Consider the following 22,839-nt stretch of genomic DNA (forward strand, 5'->3'; position numbering starts at 1 on the left):
TTGGATTGGTAAATATGACATCGTGTTGCTGTCCATCATTGACAGCACAATGTGAAGGCTTGCAACTGTGTTCTGTGTTGTAGTCACTTACTCTGAACAACCGTGAAAGGCCCATCAGTACCGACGAACTGTCATGTCATCCTGAACGAATAGGCGTCACTGGATGTAGAAATGGAAGGGAATGTGCTCAGTACATTGCTGTTGAAGCTGTTGTCAGTTTTTGCTACCAGAGCTGCTACTTGTCAGTCAGGCAGCTCCTCAGTTGCCCTCATAAGGGCTGAGTGCAACCCACTTTCCAACAGCACTAGGCATACCTGGACGCTTATACTTCCAGGTGCTAGCCAAGCCTAACAGCACTTAACTTCAGTGATCTGACAGGAATCAGCATTACCACTGTGGCAATGTTATTGGCATTGTGGTCACTTGGTTGTGAAATAGTGAATGACCAAAAAGTTTCTGCAGTTCTGTTACCATTAATTGTGTTACTGATCGGCTATGTAAGTCTCTTCCATTCAAGAATTGCTGTCATTTGTAGAATGGGCTGAACTGATTGAAGCCACTTATCACACAACCACTGTATATCTTGCAAGATGGACATCAATATGTGTGATGGAAGAGGAATGATCAAGTTCAAATGTAGAACAGTAACCTGATGTAATGCATTGCTTGACTTATGGTACGAAATGTGAAGTTCCATAACAGCTAAGTGACCTACTACTGTATAGAGGGAGCCAACTGAAGTTTCTATGCCTCTTAAGATGTTGAGAGGCTTGATGTGTTTTATACCTCTCATGCTGTGAAACGTGTTCTAGCCCTTTATAGTGAAGACTAGTAAGTCAACATTGTCGAATATGTATTGTCAGCATTGCACACTTCGGACAGGCCCTTCATTGTAATAGATAATTAACAGCTCTGGCTGTGAAACTTCCTTACATACTAGCTCACTAGACAACCACAAGTAAGTAGTCACTTACTAAACTGAAAATAACTTCACTATATACACATGAGCCCAGCAAATTTATTTTGCCTGTTCATATTGGAGAACTGGACAGCAATGTTGGGAAGGTTTAGTCTGTCTGTGAACTGAAAAGCGAGCAGCACACATGGTGGGGAAAGTTACCTTTTCTGGAAGAATCCCATAGCTGCTGTACAGGATGACTTAAGAATCAATTTCCCCTCTAGCAGTGTAGAACAACCTGCAGAGATTTACATACATTCTGTCCATATTCGCTTCTTGCATTACATTGTTAGTAACACATTTCTGTATTCCATGTAGCATTAATGCACTCTGTGGAAAAATAAACTTCTCCTGGCATTTCCACACACTTTGTTACCAGTGATTCATAGGGTGAACTGCAGAAGTTTTGGTATTACTTTATAAAATATCCTGTAGTTGTTCTTTTGTTATTTCATGTGGTAGAGAGAGTGGGGAATCACCTCCTCATGATTCAGTTTGCAGACCGGTGAAGGAGAAAAGTGCATGACCACAATCCGGCAACCTTCCATCCCTCACACTTCTACTCTCCACCCCCTTTCCACTCTTTTACACCCCCAGAACACAACTTATGCCTTAACACCATTTTACTGCACTTAGATGTGATACACACAATTAACATTTGTTCTTAATCCACTTCATTTAACAATAGACATTAATTTTGTACCATTAAAACACTACTTTTTAATAATCTGTGAATTTTCCATCCCCTACAATATGGAAACTATTAGTCCTTGAAAAAAAATTAATATGGCCATTTTTGTAGGAGGTTTGATGTAGTTCCATTTTATACTGGGAAACATTTTTGCTAGAAGCTGCAGTTCTCATTTTAATTAAGAAAAACTTAAACTGATCTTCAAAAGCACCTCCACACCTACACTCATACCTTACCAGTCAAGATTGTTAGCATGTCCTTCACGTTGCACTATCCTACCACTGGAAAAGAAATATGCAGCTACAGGAACTTTTTCCTCTATTTTTCATTTTCTGACTGGACTTCTGACTCTGACCACAATGGGCAAAAGTTATAGCCAAATCTCAACGTGGCACACAGTGGTACAACTCTGTGAACTTTAAGCCATTGTTCTTCCCAGAAGAAGAACCAATACAGATTTATATTCTAAGTCCGGCATTCCTAAGTCTGTTTTGTAGTTAATACGATAAGTTATCATTTGGTCTCAATTCCGTAGAATTCTGTGCATTTTTGTTATTAAGGATACTTAAGTGCTTCTCTAAATACTCAATAATATATTGCAGATGGTGCTTAAGTCCAGCTATGGCATCAGTGGACAGCTTTTGCAGGAGCTCATGTTACAAACTGGTGTGTGTCAGCAAGCTGCTCAGAGCAGTGTGAACCGTGAAGCTGTGCTCAATGATATTAGAAGGTGAGTTCTTTCTGAGGGAACAACACTCTAACAACAGTGTGCTTCATATGCATGTATATTTATAGTTCAGTGCAGTGTTGCAATTTCCATGTTAAATTATGGAGTGATAGCCAGTCACTAGCCAAGTGACAGTAAGCAGACAGCTGTTGATTGTCATAAGTTGCAAGTAATTGCCAATTAATCCACATTATCTGACTGTTTGTGTAGTGAATATCGGTTATTGCTCACTCACATAGTTAATTTCTCAATTTTAAATGCTTTATGTACATATGTAGATAAGGAGTGACAGATAAAGTGCCTAGGAGCAGGGAGTGTGGGAAGCAGGAGATTAATAAATGACCAACATGAGTGAGAGAGTGATTGACTGACTGTCCTTAGAACATATTCCTTGGCTGTGAAGAAGTATGGCTTCTTGTCGCGTAATGAAGTATTATGATGAGTAATCCTGGCTCAAGATAAATAAATGTGATATATATTTTTTGTTTTACTGAAATTATATTATTTCCTGTGGTATTACATGTCTGTAAAACAATCTTAGAAAAAATTTAAGTACTGTTTCTTGAAACTCTACAGAAGATTTGAAACTTACGGCTACATCACTTAATAATGAAATGTTCACTTTGTTTAGCTCTTAGATTTTTGGTTCCTCTTTATGGAGCTCGACATCATATTTCAGCTACCTGACAGGTGATTATCGACAGCCACTGATTCTGTCTGGATGCCATGGCTGCGGGAAGAGTACACTCATGGCTCGTGCTGCTCAGTGTTGCCACACTTGGCTACCTGAAGCAGTGCTTGCAATCAGATTTGTGGGAGTGTCATCTCGAAGTAGAACAGTGGAACAGCTGCTCTCTGGAATTGCTGACCAGATATCTGTTGTGAGCGTGGGTCACCAGTGTTGGGCAACACAGGTAAACTGGCTTGACAAGTTTAAATTACTGTCTGCTATATTTCTAATGTTCTGTTGAAAGGATATGGGATTTTTTTTTTCTTAAGAGATACTTGACTCTGTGTAACTAACACTTGATGAGTTATTTGTGTCTCATACCATATTTCATCTTTCTATATCATTAATCTTTTTAAATGCTTTCCTTTGTTTCTGAATTTAGTAAGCCAGTCTAGCCTTTTACCATTATCATTACTTTAATTTATTATTTTCTGTGATCTCCTCTGTTGTTTTTTGTGTAGTTTTATTAAATCTCTAACATCATCTCCTGCCAATTACCATACACATTTTATCTCTGTATAATATTGTCATATTGAAATAACAATCAAACCGAAATATGACAGCAGGTTCATCAATGAAGTACAGCACTTAGAAGCGAAAGTACACTTATTAGTGACACCAGTGTAGAACCAGCACAGAACACAACTTGTGCACAGCCTTTGCAGCTATGTAAACAACCATTGAATATTCCAGAATGCTGGTATTTACACACACAAGGAATTTCCTAGAATATACACACATTCAAATAATTGCTGGTGGTCATATTTGAACTGTAACCCACAGCACACAATCCAGTGATGGTAACCACTTACTGCATGTGTCATTATTCCCTCTCCTGAAGAAACAGCAAGGTGCTGTTTCAGAAATTCTCCTTGGAGCCAACTACAGCACCATGGATCCAAAACCTGCCAGTGGTCTTGTGTGTGATAACACTGGAAGATCTTCATATTATACTCATGTTCTTACAGCCTCTTCACTATGATGAGCATCAAAGATATCCCCTCCCTCAAAGCTTTGTGATCATTGGTGGATCTTCAGTTTCCTTGAATCGCCTTTCACAAATCTTCGTCTCTGTACTGTAGCAGGACTTCATACAGAGAATATGCATGATGTCTCTGCACCTCTGTCTTCTTGATGAAGGGTCATAATCCCTGACTTCATATGTGACATTCAAAAAGGACAAAGGATGCATTAGGACCCAAAGTAGGCTTTAGTAATTTTTCTGATGGTCCTCATTTCCACAGTGGTGTAAAAATCCGAATGAAGTCCCCTGGTCTGTATCTCACTGGTCGCTGCTTGGCATTGTGGCACTCTTGGTCCTTTTCCTGGGCATTCAGGGCCCATATACCTCTTTGATCCTAGTGACAAGGTGTTCCCCGCAGTCATTCTGAGTACCATTCGGTTGAAACAGGTACAGTGTATACATGGCCATTTCAGCATCATGACTGTGGAGCAGGAAGTGTGAAACGTGTAGTGTCTGGCTTCACCATGTTGTATGTGCATGTCACAGAGACCAGTATTGTATCCCAGTCTCCCTTCCTGACATCAGTATATATGACAGCATATCTGCCAGTGTCTTATTAAAGTGTTGATTGGAAAACTTTTCTACAATTGGATATCATAACATGGGGTACTTTATGCTGCAGAATTATGTCTTCTAGAAGGAACTTTCCAATTTTTGGAGCTTCAGCAGTTGGTACAGCTTTGGTGACAGCATAGCAGATGAGGAAGTCAGTGCAGACTATTATTGATTGATTCCCATTTGTCGATTTCAGGCACCTCCCCAAGAGGTCAATTCCAGTTCAGTGGAATGGTGCTGCTGCAGGCAGGAGTGATACCAGATGCCCTGGAGGTAACTACGCCACATGCTTCCATCATTGGCATTCCTTACAGTGGTTCACTTAGTGCCCAACAGATCAGTAGAAACCGGGCCAGTTATACCTGTGTCTGATTCTGTCCTGATAACCAGATATTGGATCATCAAGGAAATACTTCAGGATAGCTGGCCTGGGATGACGAGCACCATTACTGCCCCATTGGATTATAGTTCCTCTTTACTCTGCTCCATTTATTAATTGGAATTCTACTTTGGTTGGTCCCTCCATCTTCAAGGCTTTTATGGGTTTCAGCAGGGCTGGACCATCCTTCTGTTCAGCATCACTGCCATTTAATGCAGCAATGACTGATATTTTATCCCTACAGCTGTATTTCACCAAAGAATTCCTTGGAATGCAGTGAGCATCCTTGTGCTCGTGCCCACTTTTTTATACCACTGTGGCGTCATATGCCTGTAGTTTCAGTGCCCATCTCACCAGTCGAACTAACAGATCCACATGGTTATTCAGCCACCATAGAGAAAGGTGGTCCAACATAGTGGTTGATGGTTTGCGGAATAAATTTGGCCAGAATTTGTTGATCAGTGTGAAGCTCTGTGTCAGCATTCTTGTCATACAGTGTTAAAACTGGAGAACATGTTAGCACCTCCATGAGGACAAGGAAAGGTTTTTGTTGTGCCACATTCCAAGAAAATGCTTTGTCTCCCTGCAGTAGTTCTTCCAAGGCATACGCCTTGGTACAGATGTCCTTTTTGAATCACTGTTAATATGAACACATTCCTAGAAAACTTCTCACATCATGAATGTGCCAAAGAGCTGGAAAATCTGTGATTGCTCTTATTTTCTCTGGATCAGGCCAAACTCAGTCTTGGGTGATGAATTGGCACTTTTTCAGATTTAGGCAGAGATTTTCAGTCTGGACAGAATTCGACACTGTTGTTGGGCAACTTAGGTATTCTTCAAATATCTTCGAAAAATGAGAACGTTACCCAGATAGCAAAGACACATAATCTATTTAAGGTGTTAAAGCAGGTTTTCGTCATATGTTCAACAGTGGCTGGAGCATTATACAGTCCAAACAGCATAACCTTAAACTCATAAAGGCCTTCAGGAGCTATGAAGGCAGTTTTTCTTGGTTGACCTTGTCAATCTCGATTCACCAATAGCCTGTCTGCATGTCCACAGAGGAGAAATACTTTGCTCCTTTCTGTTAGTCAGGGGTGTCAATAGTGTATGGCAGTGGATACATATCTGTGGGGTCTTGCCCACTCATCCCTAGTGGGGTGCCTACAGGATGCAGCATTCTTGGAATCGTATACAACTCAGGCAAATACCATTATTAATTTTATTTCCAGAAAGCAAATTGACAATACTTAACTTTATTACAGCAAATGTCACTAACGAGAGGCAACATGAAAACAGTACCGTTCTGGCTGCACAGTGAGTCCAAGGAAACGATACAACTCTGACAGCATAGCACTAGTCACGTTGCAGACTCGGGCTGATATGAGCTGCCGAGTCTAGCAGGAGCGTCATTTATATGCACTTGTTGCAGGGGGTGCACCTGGTGCAGCGCAGTCTGATTCCACGCACAATTGGCCACCGTTTCCTCACAGTCTTCTCTGCTTTTTCATGCCACCTCTTCGTTCTAGTGTTTATGGTTACCCCAGAACAAAATCCTTCTTTGTGATTTTGTTCAGTCACTGGTAGTCAATGCAGAAATGCCATGTGCCATTCTTATTCTTTGCAAGGACCACAGGAGAGGAACAAGGACTCTGAAAGTTCAGAGATGCCATCTTGCAGCATCTTCTCCACTCGCTCCCAGTTTATCCATGACTAAGGCAGCAACACTGTACAAGAGCACTGGCTAATTGGTGGATGGTCCCCAGTGTTGATACATTGTTTTACTGTGGGCCACTTGGTCTGTCTTTTCTCCACTCTGGATTTGAAAGCAGCCAAAAATTGTCACAAAATGGCCATCACTTGCTGATGATGTTCCTCATTCAGGCCATATTCTATTGGCAGTGTGATAGCACCTTCCTCCATTGCATTGTCTTTAGTGGATTTTGAGCATTGCTCTTCATTGATGACATAAAGCTGCCCTACCTGGACTTTCAGCTGTCCCTACGTAAATACCTTTACGGATGAGTTGTGGCTGCTCTTGACAACTAGTTATCCAGAGTTCTCCCTAGCCAACCTACAGTGCTTGTGATAATTTGCTGGAATACTTTTGTGTACACATCTAACAAAACCTTCCTAGCATGAAAGATCAGCTCGATTAACAACTGAAACTCATCTTGGTGCTGATGATTTGATAACAACATCTTCAAAGCAATTCAAAAAAGCTGCTTTGGTTCTATGTGCATGTTGGAATAGCTTTGATAGTTTAGAGTTCTTATCTATCACAGTCTACAACATTGTGATGCTTTCAAGAAGTCCCATCCAAGAGTAACATTATGATTACATTCTGACAAAACACCAAGCTCAAAGGGGTGCATTTGATCTTCAATAGTTATATACAGGGTTATTACAAATGACTGAAGCGATTTCACAGCTCTACAATAACTTTATTATTTGAGATATTTTCACAATGCTTTGCACACACATTCAAAAACTCAAAAAGATTTTTTAGGCATTCACAAATGTTTGATATGTGCCCCTTTAGTGATTTGGCAGACATCAAGCCGATAATCAAGTTCCTCCCACACTCGGCGCAGCATGTCCCCATCAATGAGTTCGAAAGCATCGTTGATGCGAGCTCGCAGTTCTGGCACGTTTCTTGGTAGAGGAGGTTTAAACACTGAATCTTTCACATAACCCCACAGAAAGAAATCGCATGGGGTTAAGTCGGGAGAGCGTGGAGCCCGTGACATGAATTGCTGATCATGATCTCCATCATGACCGATCCATCGGTTTTCCAATCTCCTGTTTAAGAAATGCCGAACATCATCATGGAAGTGCAGTGGAGCACCATCCTGTTGAAAGATGAAGTCGGCGCTGTCGGTCTCCAGTTGTGGCATGAGCCAATTTTCCAGCATGTCCAGATACACGTGTCCTGTAATGTTTTTTTCGCAGTAGAAAAAGGGGCCGTAAACTTTAAACCGTGAGATTGCACAAAACACGTTAACTTTTGGTGAATTGCGAATTTGCTGCACGAATGCGTGAGGATTCTCTACTGCCCAGATTCGCACATTGTGTCTGTTCACTTGACCATTAAGAAAAAATGTTGCTTCATCACTGAAAATAAGTTTCGCACTGAACGCATCCTCTTCCATGAGCTGTTGCAACTGCGTCGAAAATTCAAAGCGTTTGACTTTGTCATCAGGTGTCAGGGCTTGTAGCAATTGTAAATGGTAAGGCTTCTGCTTTAGCCTTTTCCGTAAGATTTTCCAAACCGTCGGCTGTGGCACGTTTAGCTCCCTGCTTGCTTTATTCGTCGACTTCCGCGGGCTACACGTGAAACTTGCCCGCTCACTGCAGGCCGACCCGTTGATTTCCCCTTACAGAGGCATCCAGAAGCTTTAAACTGCGCATACCACCGCCGAATGGAGTTAGCAGTTGGTGGATCTTTGTTGAACTTCGTCCTGAAGTGTCGTTGCACTGTTATGACTGACTGATGTGAGTGCATTTCAAGCACGACATACGCTTTTCGGCTCCTGTCGCCATTTTCTCTCACTGAGCTCTCGAGCACTCTGGCGGCAGAAACCTGAAGTGCGGCTTCAGCTGAACAAAACTTTATGAGTTTTTCTATGTATCTGTAGTGTGTCGTGCCCATATGCCAATGAATGGAGCTACAGTGAATTTATGAAATCGCTTCAATCTTTTGTAATAGCCCTGTATATATTTCATCCAAAGATGCCTTTGTCACAAATAGACAACAAGCATGCGTACACACACACACACACACACACACACACACACACACACACACACACACACACACACACACACACACACACACACTCACTTAAATGCAACTCACACTCACATGACTGCAGTTTCTGGCAGCTGAAGCCACACTGCAAGCAGCAGCACCAGTGCAGCATGATGGGAGTGCAACTGGGTGGGGGTAAGGAGGAGGCTGGGTTGGGGTGGGAGAGGGATAGTAAGGGTGGGGTGGGGGAGTGATAGTAGGGTAGGGGTGGGGGACAGTGAAGTATTGCTGGAGAGCACACAGGGACAAGGTGGAAAGAGGTTGGGCAGCTAGGTATAGTCAGGAAGTATGACAGTGGGCAGGGGAGGGGGGGGGGGGGTGGGGGGGCTGTTAGTGGAAAAGGAGAGAAGTAAAAAGACTGGGTGCATTGATGGAATGAGGGCTGTGTTTTGCTGCAATGGAAACAGGGAAAGGGCTGGACAGTTGAGGGCAGTGAGTAACAAATATCGAAGCCTGAAGGGTTACAGGAACATAGGATATATTGCAGAGAAAGTTCTCACTTGTGCAATTCAAAAAAGCTGCTGTTGGTAAGAAGGATCCATACGGTGCAGGTTGTGAAGCAGTCATTGATATGAAGGATGTTGTGTTGGGCAGTGTGCTCAGCAACAGGGTGGTCCACTTGTTTCTTGGCCACAGTTTGTCACTGGCCATTCATGCAGACAGACAGCTTGTTGATTGTCATGCCCATATAGAATGCAGCACAATGCTTGCAGCTTGCTTGTAGATCACATGACTGGTTTCACAGGTAGCCATGCCTTTGAAGGGATAGGTGATATTTGTGACTGGACTGGGATAGGTGGCAGTGAGAGGATGTTTGGGACAGGTCTTGCATCTAGGTCTATTACAGAGATATGGGCCATGAGGTAAGGGGTTGGAAGCAGGGGTTGTGTAAGGATGGATGAGTGTATTGTGTAGGTTCAGTGGATGGCAGAATATCACCACCTACTCCAGTCCTGTCACAAACATCATCTATCCCATCAGAGGCCGGACTACTTTTGAAACCAGTCATGTGATCTACAAGCTAAGTTGCAACCTCTGTGCTGCATTTCATATGGGAATGACAACCAACAAGCTGTCTGTCCGCATGAATGGCCATTGACAAACTGTGGCCAAGAAACAAATGGACTAACCTGTTGCTGAGAATACTGCCCAACACAACATCCTTCATTTCAATGACTGCTTCACGGCCTGCGACATATGGATCCTTCCCACCAACACCAGTTCTTTTGCATTGCGCAGGTGGGAACTTTGCCTGGAATATATCCTACGTTCCCGTAACCCTCCTGGCCTCAGCCTTGTTAGTCATTGTCCTCACCCATCCAGCCCCATTCCTGTTCCCATTCCAGCACTACACAGCCCTCATTCCACCATTGCACCCAGTCTTTTTACTTCTCTCCTTTTCTGATACCCCCACCCTTCCCCACCTCTTCCTTGCCCCCTGCCCTCCGTTGAACCTCCCGACTGCACCTAGCTGCCCTAGCCTCTCTCCACCTCATTCCTGCATGCTCTACAGCAGCACTTCACTATCCCCCACCCCTACCCTATTACCCTCCTCCTCCCTGCCTCATCCTTGTCCTTACCCCCACCCATTTGCCACTCTCCTCATGCACTGCTGCTGCTGCTCGCAGTGTGGCTTCAGTTGCCAGAGATTGCAGTTATGTCTGTGGGAGTTGTGTTTGTGTGTGTTGTCTATTTTCAACAAAAGCAATGTTGGACCAAAAGATTATTTGTGGCAGTTTTTGTGTTGTGCCTGTCTGCAACTCAGCATCTCTGTATGGTGGGTAGCAACTTTCCTTTTCGTAATATTGTTATATTCCATCCTGAATTTTCCATTGTTTGAATTTTTCTTTTCAGCTTCTTTGGTATCTATTTGAATTTTGGCTGTTGAAACGGAGGAATAAATCTCTCAAAGAAAAACTTAGACTTTTGGTTGCTCTGATTTAAAAAGAAAGTGAGATACGTTCAGACATTGAAATGTGTTAAATGTTCTCTCATTGTTTGTTGTTGATGTACTTCCAGTCTATCTCTTTTATCTGAACAAACAGTTTTTGTGAATCACAAACGAAATCTTATTCATACTTTTTGTTTTTTGATCCAATATATATGGTGTTTTTTGTAGTTCACATGCAAATTTGATGTTACAGCATCTGAAACATTCAGTATGTGTTTGTCAACACAGTAGTTCATCTTTGTATTTTCCATCTGTGTTCAGAACTGACCTAGTTAAAGGCCTAAGTTAATTTTGCTTTTGCTTTTTAATGGTATGCACCTTTTAAATTGGTTTTAGATAATAACCTGTCTCATCCTTATTGTGCAAACTCCTACGTTCTCCAATTCTTCATTATGGAATAAGCCTAAACATTTGATAGAACTCATATTGGTATGTTGCAAGTTTTTGCCTTCATATCAGGTTTCTCAGCATACTTTGTTTTTCAAGCAGACTTCTTCTCTATCAGTTTGTGTAGTTTTCTTGTGTCGTTCATTTAAATGAAAATGCACCCCAGAAAATGTCTGAGAATTATTATCAAATCCCTTGTCTGCTAAGAGTCTTTTCTCTTCTGTTGCATAATTTTCTACAAGACAAACATCAAACTCCATGATCGATACTTTTTATTATATTATTGCACTGCGGAGGGCATGAGCATTTATGTCACACAGAATCAAAGTATGAAAAAGAATGCTTCTTTCCCCCATCAACAATATTTCACACTCATCCGTGAGTCAAAAGCTTGTGAGATTGATAAATAGCCACAGTATTTTTGCAGTAATCTCAATCTCTTCTCAGTTTTTCTGTCAGTCTTTTCCATATCAAGCATTTTTGCCCTGTTACAGATTATTTCCATCCACAGTTATATTTTGTTACACTACTTGATGGCAGTCTTTGTATCAGTTGACATGACATGGACTTTTTTTCCTTTCAGTGCCTAATTATATTTTGACACATTACACTGTTCCTGCAAGCAGTACAACATTCTGTTCTTCCATGATTGTGAAAGCAAAGCAATGAGTCTGAGCTTAAGTGCCAGTCATGGACATTGGTTATGCCCCTGCTATAAACAGATCCTCATAGGTGCTGCCACTGTCTCACTTTGGTTTCTGAGTTGTAGAACCAAATTTCTCTAATTACATTTTTACCTATACACCTATTAAAATCAAGAGCACAGCCAATATGACAGTTGTGTAGCACATGAAATTTTATTCTAAACCTACTTTGCATGTCTGAAGTAAATGGTTTAAAAATTAATCACCATTTGAACAGTACAGAGCACTTGAAAATGAAACACACTATGGTATGATGTCTAACAAGTTTCCTTATTTCAAACAAGCTGTCTACTTGAGTAACTGTATAAAGCTTAGAGAGACTCAGGGTGTGATATCATGTCACATGTTATAGTTGCAGAGTGTGATAACATGTGGCAGGTAATACAGACAGAGGTCAGCAATATGCTGATCACAAGAGGGCCTGCATATGACAACAGGAATTAGGAAGAAAATATTCTTAGCAATGGATATGACACCTGTAATTGAAGTAGGTTTTGGTTGGATACACAGCCCATATATGAAACTAGAGAAAATGCAGTGAGTCTGTATAAGTTGGAGGAAATTCATGTGTTAATCATCACAATAATACATTTGCCAATACACAGTCATCCAGAAGGTAGTATGATAAATTTTCCTGTCAGAGAGGATGTTGATCACATTCAACTCAGCATCAAAAGCTTCCCTACAAACTGTGAAAGCTTTGAAAAAAATACCCTACTTGATGTTTTCTTTACAAGGAGGAAGAAGACACTGTGTGTGTACGGCATACAGCAGATACTACAGACATAAGGCATAAGCAGTAAATGTTTATGATCACAGACTGCAATGGCTCCACAGCTATGTGCTCAGCAGGTACCCTGCACAATGCAATGGTAGTGCCAGAATGCAGGAAAGTTATATCGTAGAGGTTCGTTTTTAACACCATAAATGGCTCATGCTTGTAGAGTGGTATACACATTTCCACATTAACTGGTCTTAATTCAATGTAAATTGGTTGCCAGCTATATACAATGACGTTAACACACCTAAGTCAGAAAATATTACTGGCTTATATTTGGTTTTGACAAAGAGTAATTGTAATTTCATTTATAGTCTGACTTAAGAACAAGAACTTTAATCTGGTCTTATGACTGGTAGGTTTTACATTTCGTAATATTTAGTATACGAATATTGCTGTTACACTGCATATGTACTGATGAAATTATGGAAAATTTTTCTGTGTGAACAGGTGCTTCTGTAAATGGGGCTAGAAGTTCTAAAATCAAAATTGATTTTGAATTAAAGAAATTAAAAACTATTATCCTTGCGTGGCTATCTCTCTCTCTCTCTCTTTCTCTCTCTCTGATGTTACTGATGTTAATGTAATGAAGAAAGAAGAAAAAAGAGAAGAGAAAATAAAGACTAACAGAAATATTTTGATCTTTTTTTTTTTTTTTTTTTTTTTAATTCTAAGAAATATTAGAGTAGTAGCATCATTTTCTTTCGTTATGAAATATATCCACAGAGTGGAACACTGCATACATAGTTTTACATGAATAAAATAATTTCTTTCCAGTAAATCTGTTTTGTAGCCTTTTTTCGATGATTCCTTTCTAATATTATCTTACATTATTATTTAAGCTGTAAGACATATTTGAGTACTGATGTAGTTAATCTGTTCTTTCATTCAGAATGTGAAAAGCCTGTCTGAGAAGTTACCAGCTCTTTTAGCTGCAGCTTGTTTACAGCGTCCCCAGATCATCATGATAGATGGTATAGATCAGGTTAGTCTCAATTACTGCACTTGCAGATTTGATGGCATTTCAATCAAATTATGGAAATCAGATTCTTAAAATATGCTGGACAAGCTGTAAAAAAAATCAATCAGTCATTGCTGAAAACCAATGGCATCTTGCATACTATGAACTTGCAGCATGCTGCAGGTGAAAAATAGATCTGCAACTTGTTTTATAATTGAAATAAATGCTCATAGCTCTGTCATGAGTTGCATTGAGAAGCATCCATCAAGAACTAAAAAAATATACTTCTCAGTGCACCTTATGACAAAGCTACAACCATTTATTTCAGTCTTGCACAGTAGTTTGTAATGTGGTTGTGCTTTGTAGAAAAATCTCAGTTACAACTTGTTGGTATGACCATTACTAACATAATTGTTCTGAACCAATAGGGTGGAGCTTACCTGTAAAAAAAAAAAAAAGTTTTTTTTATGTTACCATAGCAATTTCTGCAGTTTATGGAATAGCTTTAGGGTCTTTCTATGTTGGAAAAATAAATAAATAAATAAAATTAAAAAAAGAAAGTTACAAAAGTGTGAAACTTTAAACATCTTTTGTCAAGAAGTAAATGTGCTGAGATTACTTATGTACTATACTTGTGGAGTTTCCTCAAATGAAAACATCTAGTTTAATTGAAATGAAAGTCTTTGTTTCTCTCAGTCAGGAGTGAGTGTTATGATTTGATATGATTTCATGTGTCACTGAAGTACTGTGTTTCAGTGCAAAAATCATTAAAAATTGCCAATTGGCTTGCAATAGAAAGTTTGTCATCTCCAAACATTTGAAAACAAATTAAAAACATCGTGTATCAGCATTTCTTCTATGGATTTACCTGTATCTCGATACTGAGTGTGAAGTAAATGTCAGTTCCTTAAGCATGTCACTAATTATTATCCATTTACAAGTATCTGTACACTAAAACCATTAAAGTTAAAGCAAATTGTAGAAACAAAATAATTAGAAACAATGAAAAAACTGCAAATCATTAGGAAGGTGAACCTCCTAACTGTTTATCTCGAGAGAACTCGAGTTAAACTGCTGAAACTGTTTTGCTGAGAAATATCTTCCCAAGATAACTCAGGATCTGAAATTCTGCATCTTCCTGTACCACCATTCCGATTACAATCACTGTAATTCCTTCTGCTGATGCTAGTTAGCACCAGCATCCTGATTATAATGGTAGTTCCTTCTGATGCCACTAGTTAGCAGGTTTACTGTTATGTGTTTTGTTTCAGTGCATTGTTACTGGCTTGTGATTGTGAATCCTGTAGAAGGCTTGGGAGATGAGGGATATGTTTCCAACAATATTAGACTCACATCAGTAGAGTTTCTATAGTCACTGCAACATTGTAATGTTCTTTGGTAGCATTTTGGTGCAGCTGTTGCAGTATTATGTCTGCTTGCAGGTTTTTAAATTGAAAAGTGGTTATTTCAGTGAGGAAGAGCAGAGGGAAGACCTCTCTATTTCATAGTCTAGTGATGACTCTTTTTGAACCTTCATCAAGTGAGGGAGAATGTGAGGAAGACAGAGATATAGATCGGCCCAGACGAGAGTATGTCATATTGTTGATCCAAATACTGATTGTGTTCCCCCAAGATTTCCATTGTCTGCTAATCACTACCATGCAATTCCTTTTACTGATGATGAACCTCAAATATCTGAACACTTTTTTATAAGAATTTGCTGACAATTATACTCTTGTAAACAGACAAAGCTGGGTGCAGACTTTCAGATTTTCCAGTGTCTTCACAACTAAAACTGCTCCTGATGAAAGGTTCCCGTCTGAGGACAGATAACTTCTACACATCCCCACAATTAGCAAATTTGCTGCTTTTGAACCCCACTGTAGTTATGGAATAGTAGAACTGAGCTTGAAAGAGATGCCACAATCTCTCTGAAATCAAAAATTACGAAAGAGGGAAACTGAGCTGAAAGATGAGGAAAGGTTCCAGCATGTGTTGGAAGGACAAACAGGACCTAGTATTTCTTCAACTATCCATACTATGGATATGGTGCTGATGACTGAGAAGGTCTCAAATAAAATAATAAAGCCAAAGCTTGTGCCAGACTACAATGACACTGTGGGAGGAGTGGATTGAGCCAATCAGAGAATGGCATTATATCCAGTCCCCAGAAGAATTTTGGTTAAGAATGTTTGACCAAATGCACAAACATATGAAATTTTGCAATAAAATTAATTTATATTTTTCAATATTTTTATGATGTACTACCTTCTGCACCACTAAAGAAAGTTCCCTTATAACAGTATTATGGAAAGGAAAATTGCCACTCACCATATACCAGAGATGCTGAGTCGCAGATAGGAACAACTAAAAGGCTGTCACAATAAGCTTTCAGCCAGCATGGCCTTCGTCAAAAATAAACGACAGACACACACACAAATGCGACTCTCACACATGATTGCAGTCTCTGACAACTGAAGCCACACTGTGTGGAGCAGAGCCAGTGCATGATGGGAGTGGCGATTGAGTGGTGGGTAAGGAGAAGGTGGGGGAGGGACGGGGAAGGATAGTAGGGTAGGGGTGGGGGACAGTGAAGTGCTGCTGGGGAGCCCGCAGGGATGAGGTGGAGAGAGTGTAGGGCAGCTATGAACTATGTACAGTCAGGAGGTTTGATGGAGGACAGGGGAGAGTTGGTGGTGAGGGGGCATAGCGGAAAAGGAGAGAAGTAAAAAGACTGGGTGCATTGATGGAATGAGGGCTGTGGATAGGGGAGTACAATGACTAACAAAGGTTGAGGACAGGAGGTTTACAGGCATGTAGGATATATTCCAGGCAAAGTTCCCACCAGTGCAATTCAGAAAATCTGGTGTTGGTGGGAAGGATCCATATGGCACAAGCCATGAAACAGTCATTGAAGTGAAACATGTCATTGAGGCAGCCTGCTCAGCAACAGGTCCACTTGTGTCTTGGTCACAGTTTGTCGGTGACCATCCATGTGGACAGACAGCTTGTTAGTTGTCATGCTTTCATAGGAGCATAGTGTCTGCAGCTTAGCTTGCAGATTACATGACTGGTTTCCCAGGTAGCCCTACCTCTTGTCATGCCCTGAAATGAGAAATGTCCACCGCTCCCACAGGGGTATTCTGCCGTCCACTGAACCTACACAATACACTCGTCCATCCCTACACAACCCCTGCTCCCAACCCCTTACCTCATGGCTCATATCCCTGTAATAGACCTAGATGCAAGACCTGTCCTATACATCATCCCACCACCACCTACTCAAGTCCAGTCACAAACATCACCTATCCCATTAAAGGCCGGTCTACCTATGAAACCAGTCAAGTGATCTACAAGCTAAGCTGCAGCCACCGTGCTACAGTCCATGCAGGCATGACAACCAACAAGCTGTCTGGCCGCATGAATGGCCACTGACAAACTGTGGCCAAGAAACAAGTGGACCACACTGTTACTGAGCATACTGTCTAACACAACATCCTTCCTTTCAATGACTGCTTCACAGCCTGTGCCATATGGATCTTTCCCACCAACACCAGCTTTTCTGAACTGTGGATGTGGGAACTTTCCCTGCAGGTTATCCTACATGCCTGTAGCCCTCTTGGCCTCAACCTTCATTGGTCACTGTCACCTATCCAGCCGTTTCCCTGTTCCCATTCTGGCACTACACAGCCCTCATTCCACCATTGCACCCAGTCTTGTTACTTCTCTGCTTTCCTGCTACTCCCTCCTCCCCCCCCCCCCCCCCCACCACCCCCCCCCCATCCCGCCCTTCCCTGCCAACTTCACATAGCTGCTCTATCCTCTCTCCACCCTGGACCTGTGTGCTCCCCAGCAGCACTTCACTGTCCCCCCACCCCTACCTTGCTATCCGCCCCCTCCCCACCCCAGCCTCCTCCTTACCCTCATCCAGTTGCCAATCCAATCATGCACTGCTGCTGCTGCTGCTTGCAGTGTGGCTTCAGCTGCCAGAAACTGCATTCATGTGAGTGTGAGTTGCAGTTGTGTGCGTGTGTGCTCAAGCGCGCGCGCGTGTGCTCTTGTTGTCTATTTGCGACAAAGGCCTCTTTGGATGAAAGCTTATTTGTGACAGTCTTTTAGTTGTGCCTATCTGCGACTCGGCACCTCCACTATATACTATCACAACACTTGTCATCCTGGAAGTAGCGTTCATCAATGGGAAGTGGTGCAGTATGTTTGAGATCCACAGAAATTGAGGTATGCGGTTTAAGGGAGGATAGTTAATATACAATTTGTACAAGAACAAAGAAGGAACATTAAACATGGAAGACCAAAAGAGAAGTGCTCAAATTAAAAAAATAAATCAGGGTGTATATGACCCAGGACAACCGGGAGATCTGGGAAAAAGCCGGTAATTTTTTCATCTGGGAGAAAACCGGGAAAAACCTGGGAATTTTTTTGAATTCTGGGAATTTTTCATTGTTTTAGTTTTAAGCTAAATTTTTTTGATTTTGACTGGTAAGAACCAATACTCTAACAAAGAATATTACTGTATCCCGCTTCTGCAGAATATTACTGCAGCAACAAAACATTAATGAGAGAAAAAAACGAAAATAAAACTTAAGTCGCAAAGGAAATGCGCCATATACAACAACAAAACACGGTGCTCATACAAGTGTCTGCCAACAGCAAAGTGTGTCAGAGGCCGTAGGAAGACTGTGCAATGCTTCTTAACAACAAATTGCCTCCAATGAGCATGACATGACAGCTGTTTACATTAGATTCGTTTTAATGCAAGATCTTTTAATGATTCACGTGTACGAACACGTGGGCTTCCTGCATCATCGTAGCTGCGCAAGTTCAGTGACACCTGTTATCTGGCACTCTCTGGCAACTGCTGAAATGAACCTATTTCTAATAGGTAACGGAAAAATATTGGGAATATTGCTTTAAAAAGCATTACTTTCAAAGTAAATTTCCTTTTATGTAAGATAAACTATATGCGAGACTGTACGACGAATTTCTTAGATCACAGAACGTTTGACTCTCATTTAAAAATCAACTCTTTGGGGACGACCATCTGAAGAATTTCGAGCCCAGAAGATCAGACATTTACATTGTTATTAAAAATTTTACTGCCACATTTATGTGATGTATGACGTGCAAAAAAGATCAACGTTATATGTGGAAGCTTAGCTTCTCTTGCAGCTTAATAATCTTCGAGACCAATATTATATGTGAAAGCTTTGCTTTTCATGTAGCAACAATATGTATATTAATTTAAGCCATTAACTTTTTTTATGTGTGTGTTCACGCTACTTAAAAGTGATCTTGCTATTGGCTGACTACATCACATGTCAAATGCTGTCATCAGCTGGTGAGATCACATCACATGAGCTGTGACTGGCTTACAAAAGTGCGTCGCAATTTTTGGATTGGATTTTTTTGGGGGAAGAGACTAAACAGCGAGGTCATTGGTCTCACTGGATTAGGGAAGGAAGGGGAAGGAGGTCGGCTGTGCCCTTTCAAAGGAACCATCCCGGCATTTGCCTGGAGCGATTTAGGGAAATCACGGAAAACCTAAATCAGGATGGCTGGGTGCGGGATTGAACCGTCGTCCTCCCGAATGCGAGTCCAGTGTGCGCGTCGCAATATCGATTTTAATGCTTCGGAAAGTAACATGTGGTGTTTGGTGGAATTCGAATTTATACCATCGTAACACGAAAATATGCAGCGTACATGTTGCTTCACATCAAAGATCTGCTAACATGTGATTCTCCTTCCTATTAGGGTGTAGGATTGCACTATGCGACAAGTATTCCCACTTCCTATTTCCAGTCTATACTAATTCAGATATATATAAACTGAATCTCATTTGATATAGTCCTTTGTTAATTTTTACTTCTGTTCCACTGTAATCTTTCCTGTGTGCTATAAATCAGTTAAATAGAAAAGGAATTAAAAAATGTCCAACACTTTTCAATTTCTTCCACTCTGTTCCTATTTGTACGAGGACAGTTCAATAAGTAATGCAACACATTTTTTTTCTCGGCCAATTTTTGTTGAAAAAACCGGAAATTTCTTGTGGAATATTTTCAAACATTCCCGCTTCGTCTCGTATAGTTTCATTGACTTCCGACAGGTGGCAGCGCTGTACGGAGCTGTTAAAATGGCATCTGTAACGGATGTGCATTGCAAACAACGGGCAGTGATAGAGTTTCTTTTGGCGGAAAACCAGGGCATCTCAGATATTCATAGGCGCTTGCAGAATGTTTATGGTGATCTGGCAGTGGACAAAAGCACAGTGAGTCATTGGGCAAAGCGTGTGTCATCATCGCCGCAAGGTCAAGCAAAACTGTCTGATCTCCCGCGTGCGGGCCGGCCGTGCACAGCTGTGACTCCTGCAATGGCGGAGCGTGCGAACACACTCGTTCGAGATGATCGACGGATCACCATCAAACAACTCAGTGCTCAACTTGACATCTCTGTTGGTAGTGCTGTCACAATTGTTCACCAGTTGGGGTATTCAAAGGTTTGTTCCCGCTGGGTCCCTCGTTGTCTAACCGAACACCATTAAGAGCAAAGGAGAACCATCTGTGCGGAATTGCTTGCTCGTCATGTGGCTGAGGGTGACAATTTCTTGTCAAAGATTGTTACAGGCGATGAAACATGGGTTCATCACTTCGAACCTGAAACAAAACGGCAATCAATGGAGTGGCGCCACACCCACTCCCCTACCAAGAAAAAGCTGGTAAAGTCATGGTTACAGTCTTCTGGGACGCTGAAGGGGTTATTCTGTTTGATGTCCTTCCCCATGGTCAAACGATCAACTCTGAAGTGTATTGTGCTACTCTTCAGAAATTGAAGAAACGACTTCAGCGCGTTCGTAGGCACAAAAATCTGAACGAACTTCTCCTTCTTCATGACAACGCAAGACCTCACACAAGTCTTCGCACCCGAGAGGAGCTCACAAAACTTCAGTGGACTGTTCTTCCTCATGCACCCTACAGCCCCGATCTCGCACCGTCGGATTTCCACATGTTTGGCCCAATGAAGGACGCAATCCATGGGAGGCACTACGTGGATGATGAAGAAGTTATTGATGCAGTACGACGTTGGCTCCGACATCGACCAGTGGAATGGTACCGTGCAGGCATACAGGCCCTCATATCAAGGTGGCATAAGGCCGTAGCATTGAATGGAGATTACGTTGAAAAATAGTGTTGTGTAGCTAAAAGATTGGGGAATAACCTGGTGTATTTCAATGCTGAATAAAACAACCCCTGTTTCAGAAAAAAAATGTGTTGCATTACGTATTGAACTGCCCTCGTAATTTAATAATAATTAATTTTTTGTCTCCAGAGCAAAGACCATCTGAAAATTTTTCTACATTTTATTTAGTAATAAAATTTATTTTTAATTTCTCTTTACCATAATAATACACAATATGTGTTGTTCTTATAGATATGTAAATGCAACTTAACATTATTTTGTTCTTGAGGCAGTAATATTCAGTGTTTTTTTGTTTAGATAAGAGAGTATGGCTCCAAAACAATAGACTGGCTTCCGCTTACTCTACCAGAGAGTGTCAAGTTAATTGTGTCCGTAGCTGATGACAGTCCTCTCTTCACAGAACTAAAGGAGAGGTTTGGTGCAAAGGCGCAGTACATAAAAGTGAGTGAAAATTGATGTGTTTAATTTTTGATATACATCATTCTGTATTTTGTTAAGTTAATGATGAAGTTCTAAATGTCTTATTTCCTATTATTAACTGTTTGTTAAATAGAGGTAATGTCTACACCAATTACTTATACCCCATACTCAAAGACAGGCGTTCACTGTTTAATATCTGGTAAGGTTGTCAGGAAAGCTAACCAAAGGCTGCAGCTCATTGCCAGAACACTTAGGAAACGCAACATGTCTACTAAAGAGACTACTTGCATTATGCTTGCTCATCCTCTTCTGGATTACTGCTGCACGAGGTGGGATCTGTATGAGATATGATTGATGGAGGACATCAAAAAATTTCAAAGAAGGGCACTTCATTTTATATTTTCTTGAAACAGGGGAGAGAGTGTCATCGATATGATATGTGAGTTGAGGTAGCAGTCATAAAAACAAAGGCACTTTTTGTAGCAGCAAAATTTCAGGCTCTAAGTTTCTCTTGCAAATATGAAAATATTTTGTTGACAACCACATACATATGGAGAAATGATCATTGTAATGATTTAAGAGAAATCTGAGCCCGCACTGAAGGACTTAAGTGTTCATTTTTCCTGCACACTGTTCAAGAGTAGTATGAAAGAGAAATAAAGTGGTTCAATGAACCTCTGCCAAGCAATTCATTGTGACTTGCAGAGTAGTGATGTAGATACAGATAGTAGTCTTTTTCATCTCTGATAGTTTCTGATACTGATCGTATGACTAAGCAGCACAGTTTGTAGGGCTCTCACTAATGTGACCAAGGCTTCAGACGTGTTACAGCAGATACAATTTACCCCAAAACAGAAACTTTGTGTTCAGTTGCACAAAAAGAGAGGCGTCCCAAACAAATATCTCAATGAATGTTTTTAACAATGAAAATAATCAATTTTTGACACTATAATGTAACTGCATAGATAAAAAAATCTGCTCACCAAGTGGCAGCAAGCGGACCCACATAGAAAAAGGTTTAACTTATGGAAGCTTTTGGAGCCAGTGGCTCCTTCTTCTGGCAGAAGAGTTAAAGGGAGAGAAAGAGGGGTGAAGGAAAAGGTGACTTGGTGACTTTTCCAAACTGTAGCCCTTTTCCTAAACCTCTCCACTCCTTTTTCTTTACCCCTCTTCCTTCTCCTTCAACTCATCTGCTGGAAGAAGGAGCCACTGGTCCCAAATGCTTGTGTAAGTTAAAACTTTCCCTGTATTTGTTCTTTTACCACTATCTGGTGAATAGATTCCTTTATCTACCCTGTTACATTATATTGTCAATGAATATTTTGTGTCACTCCACATTTTCTTTTGTAATTACATATGCTACATCAGTCTCATAGTACTAGTATCAGTTGGATATAAGATGAAAAGATCTCAGGTTTCCAGCTTGGTGACAGTATTGAGATACCACAGTGTTTCAATGAGTGCCACACTCTCCATCTTCTGGCGAAGAGTGGCTTCACCAGAAGGTGATGAATATGGAATTTGTTGAAACATGTTACATCACCAAAGCCT

General features: G+C 41.0%; 1 protein-coding gene across 1 annotated transcript in view; it reads left to right on the forward strand.

Annotated features, from left to right (window-relative positions):
- LOC126416144 (NACHT domain- and WD repeat-containing protein 1) overlaps positions 1–22,839 on the forward strand; it is a 613,147-nt gene that overhangs the window by 490,632 nt on the left and 99,676 nt on the right. Inside the window, exons 11-14 of the mRNA XM_050083692.1 lie at positions 2,252–2,379; positions 3,056–3,290; positions 13,588–13,680; positions 21,166–21,309. Of these exons, the coding sequence (XP_049939649.1) occupies positions 2,252–2,379; positions 3,056–3,290; positions 13,588–13,680; positions 21,166–21,309 (600 nt within the window). The remainder of the gene's footprint in view (positions 1–2,251; positions 2,380–3,055; positions 3,291–13,587; positions 13,681–21,165; positions 21,310–22,839) is intronic.

Source organism: Schistocerca serialis, chromosome 8, assembly GCF_023864345.2.
Source record: "Schistocerca serialis cubense isolate TAMUIC-IGC-003099 chromosome 8, iqSchSeri2.2, whole genome shotgun sequence".
In the NCBI taxonomy this organism is placed as follows: domain Eukaryota; kingdom Metazoa; phylum Arthropoda; class Insecta; order Orthoptera; family Acrididae; genus Schistocerca; species Schistocerca serialis.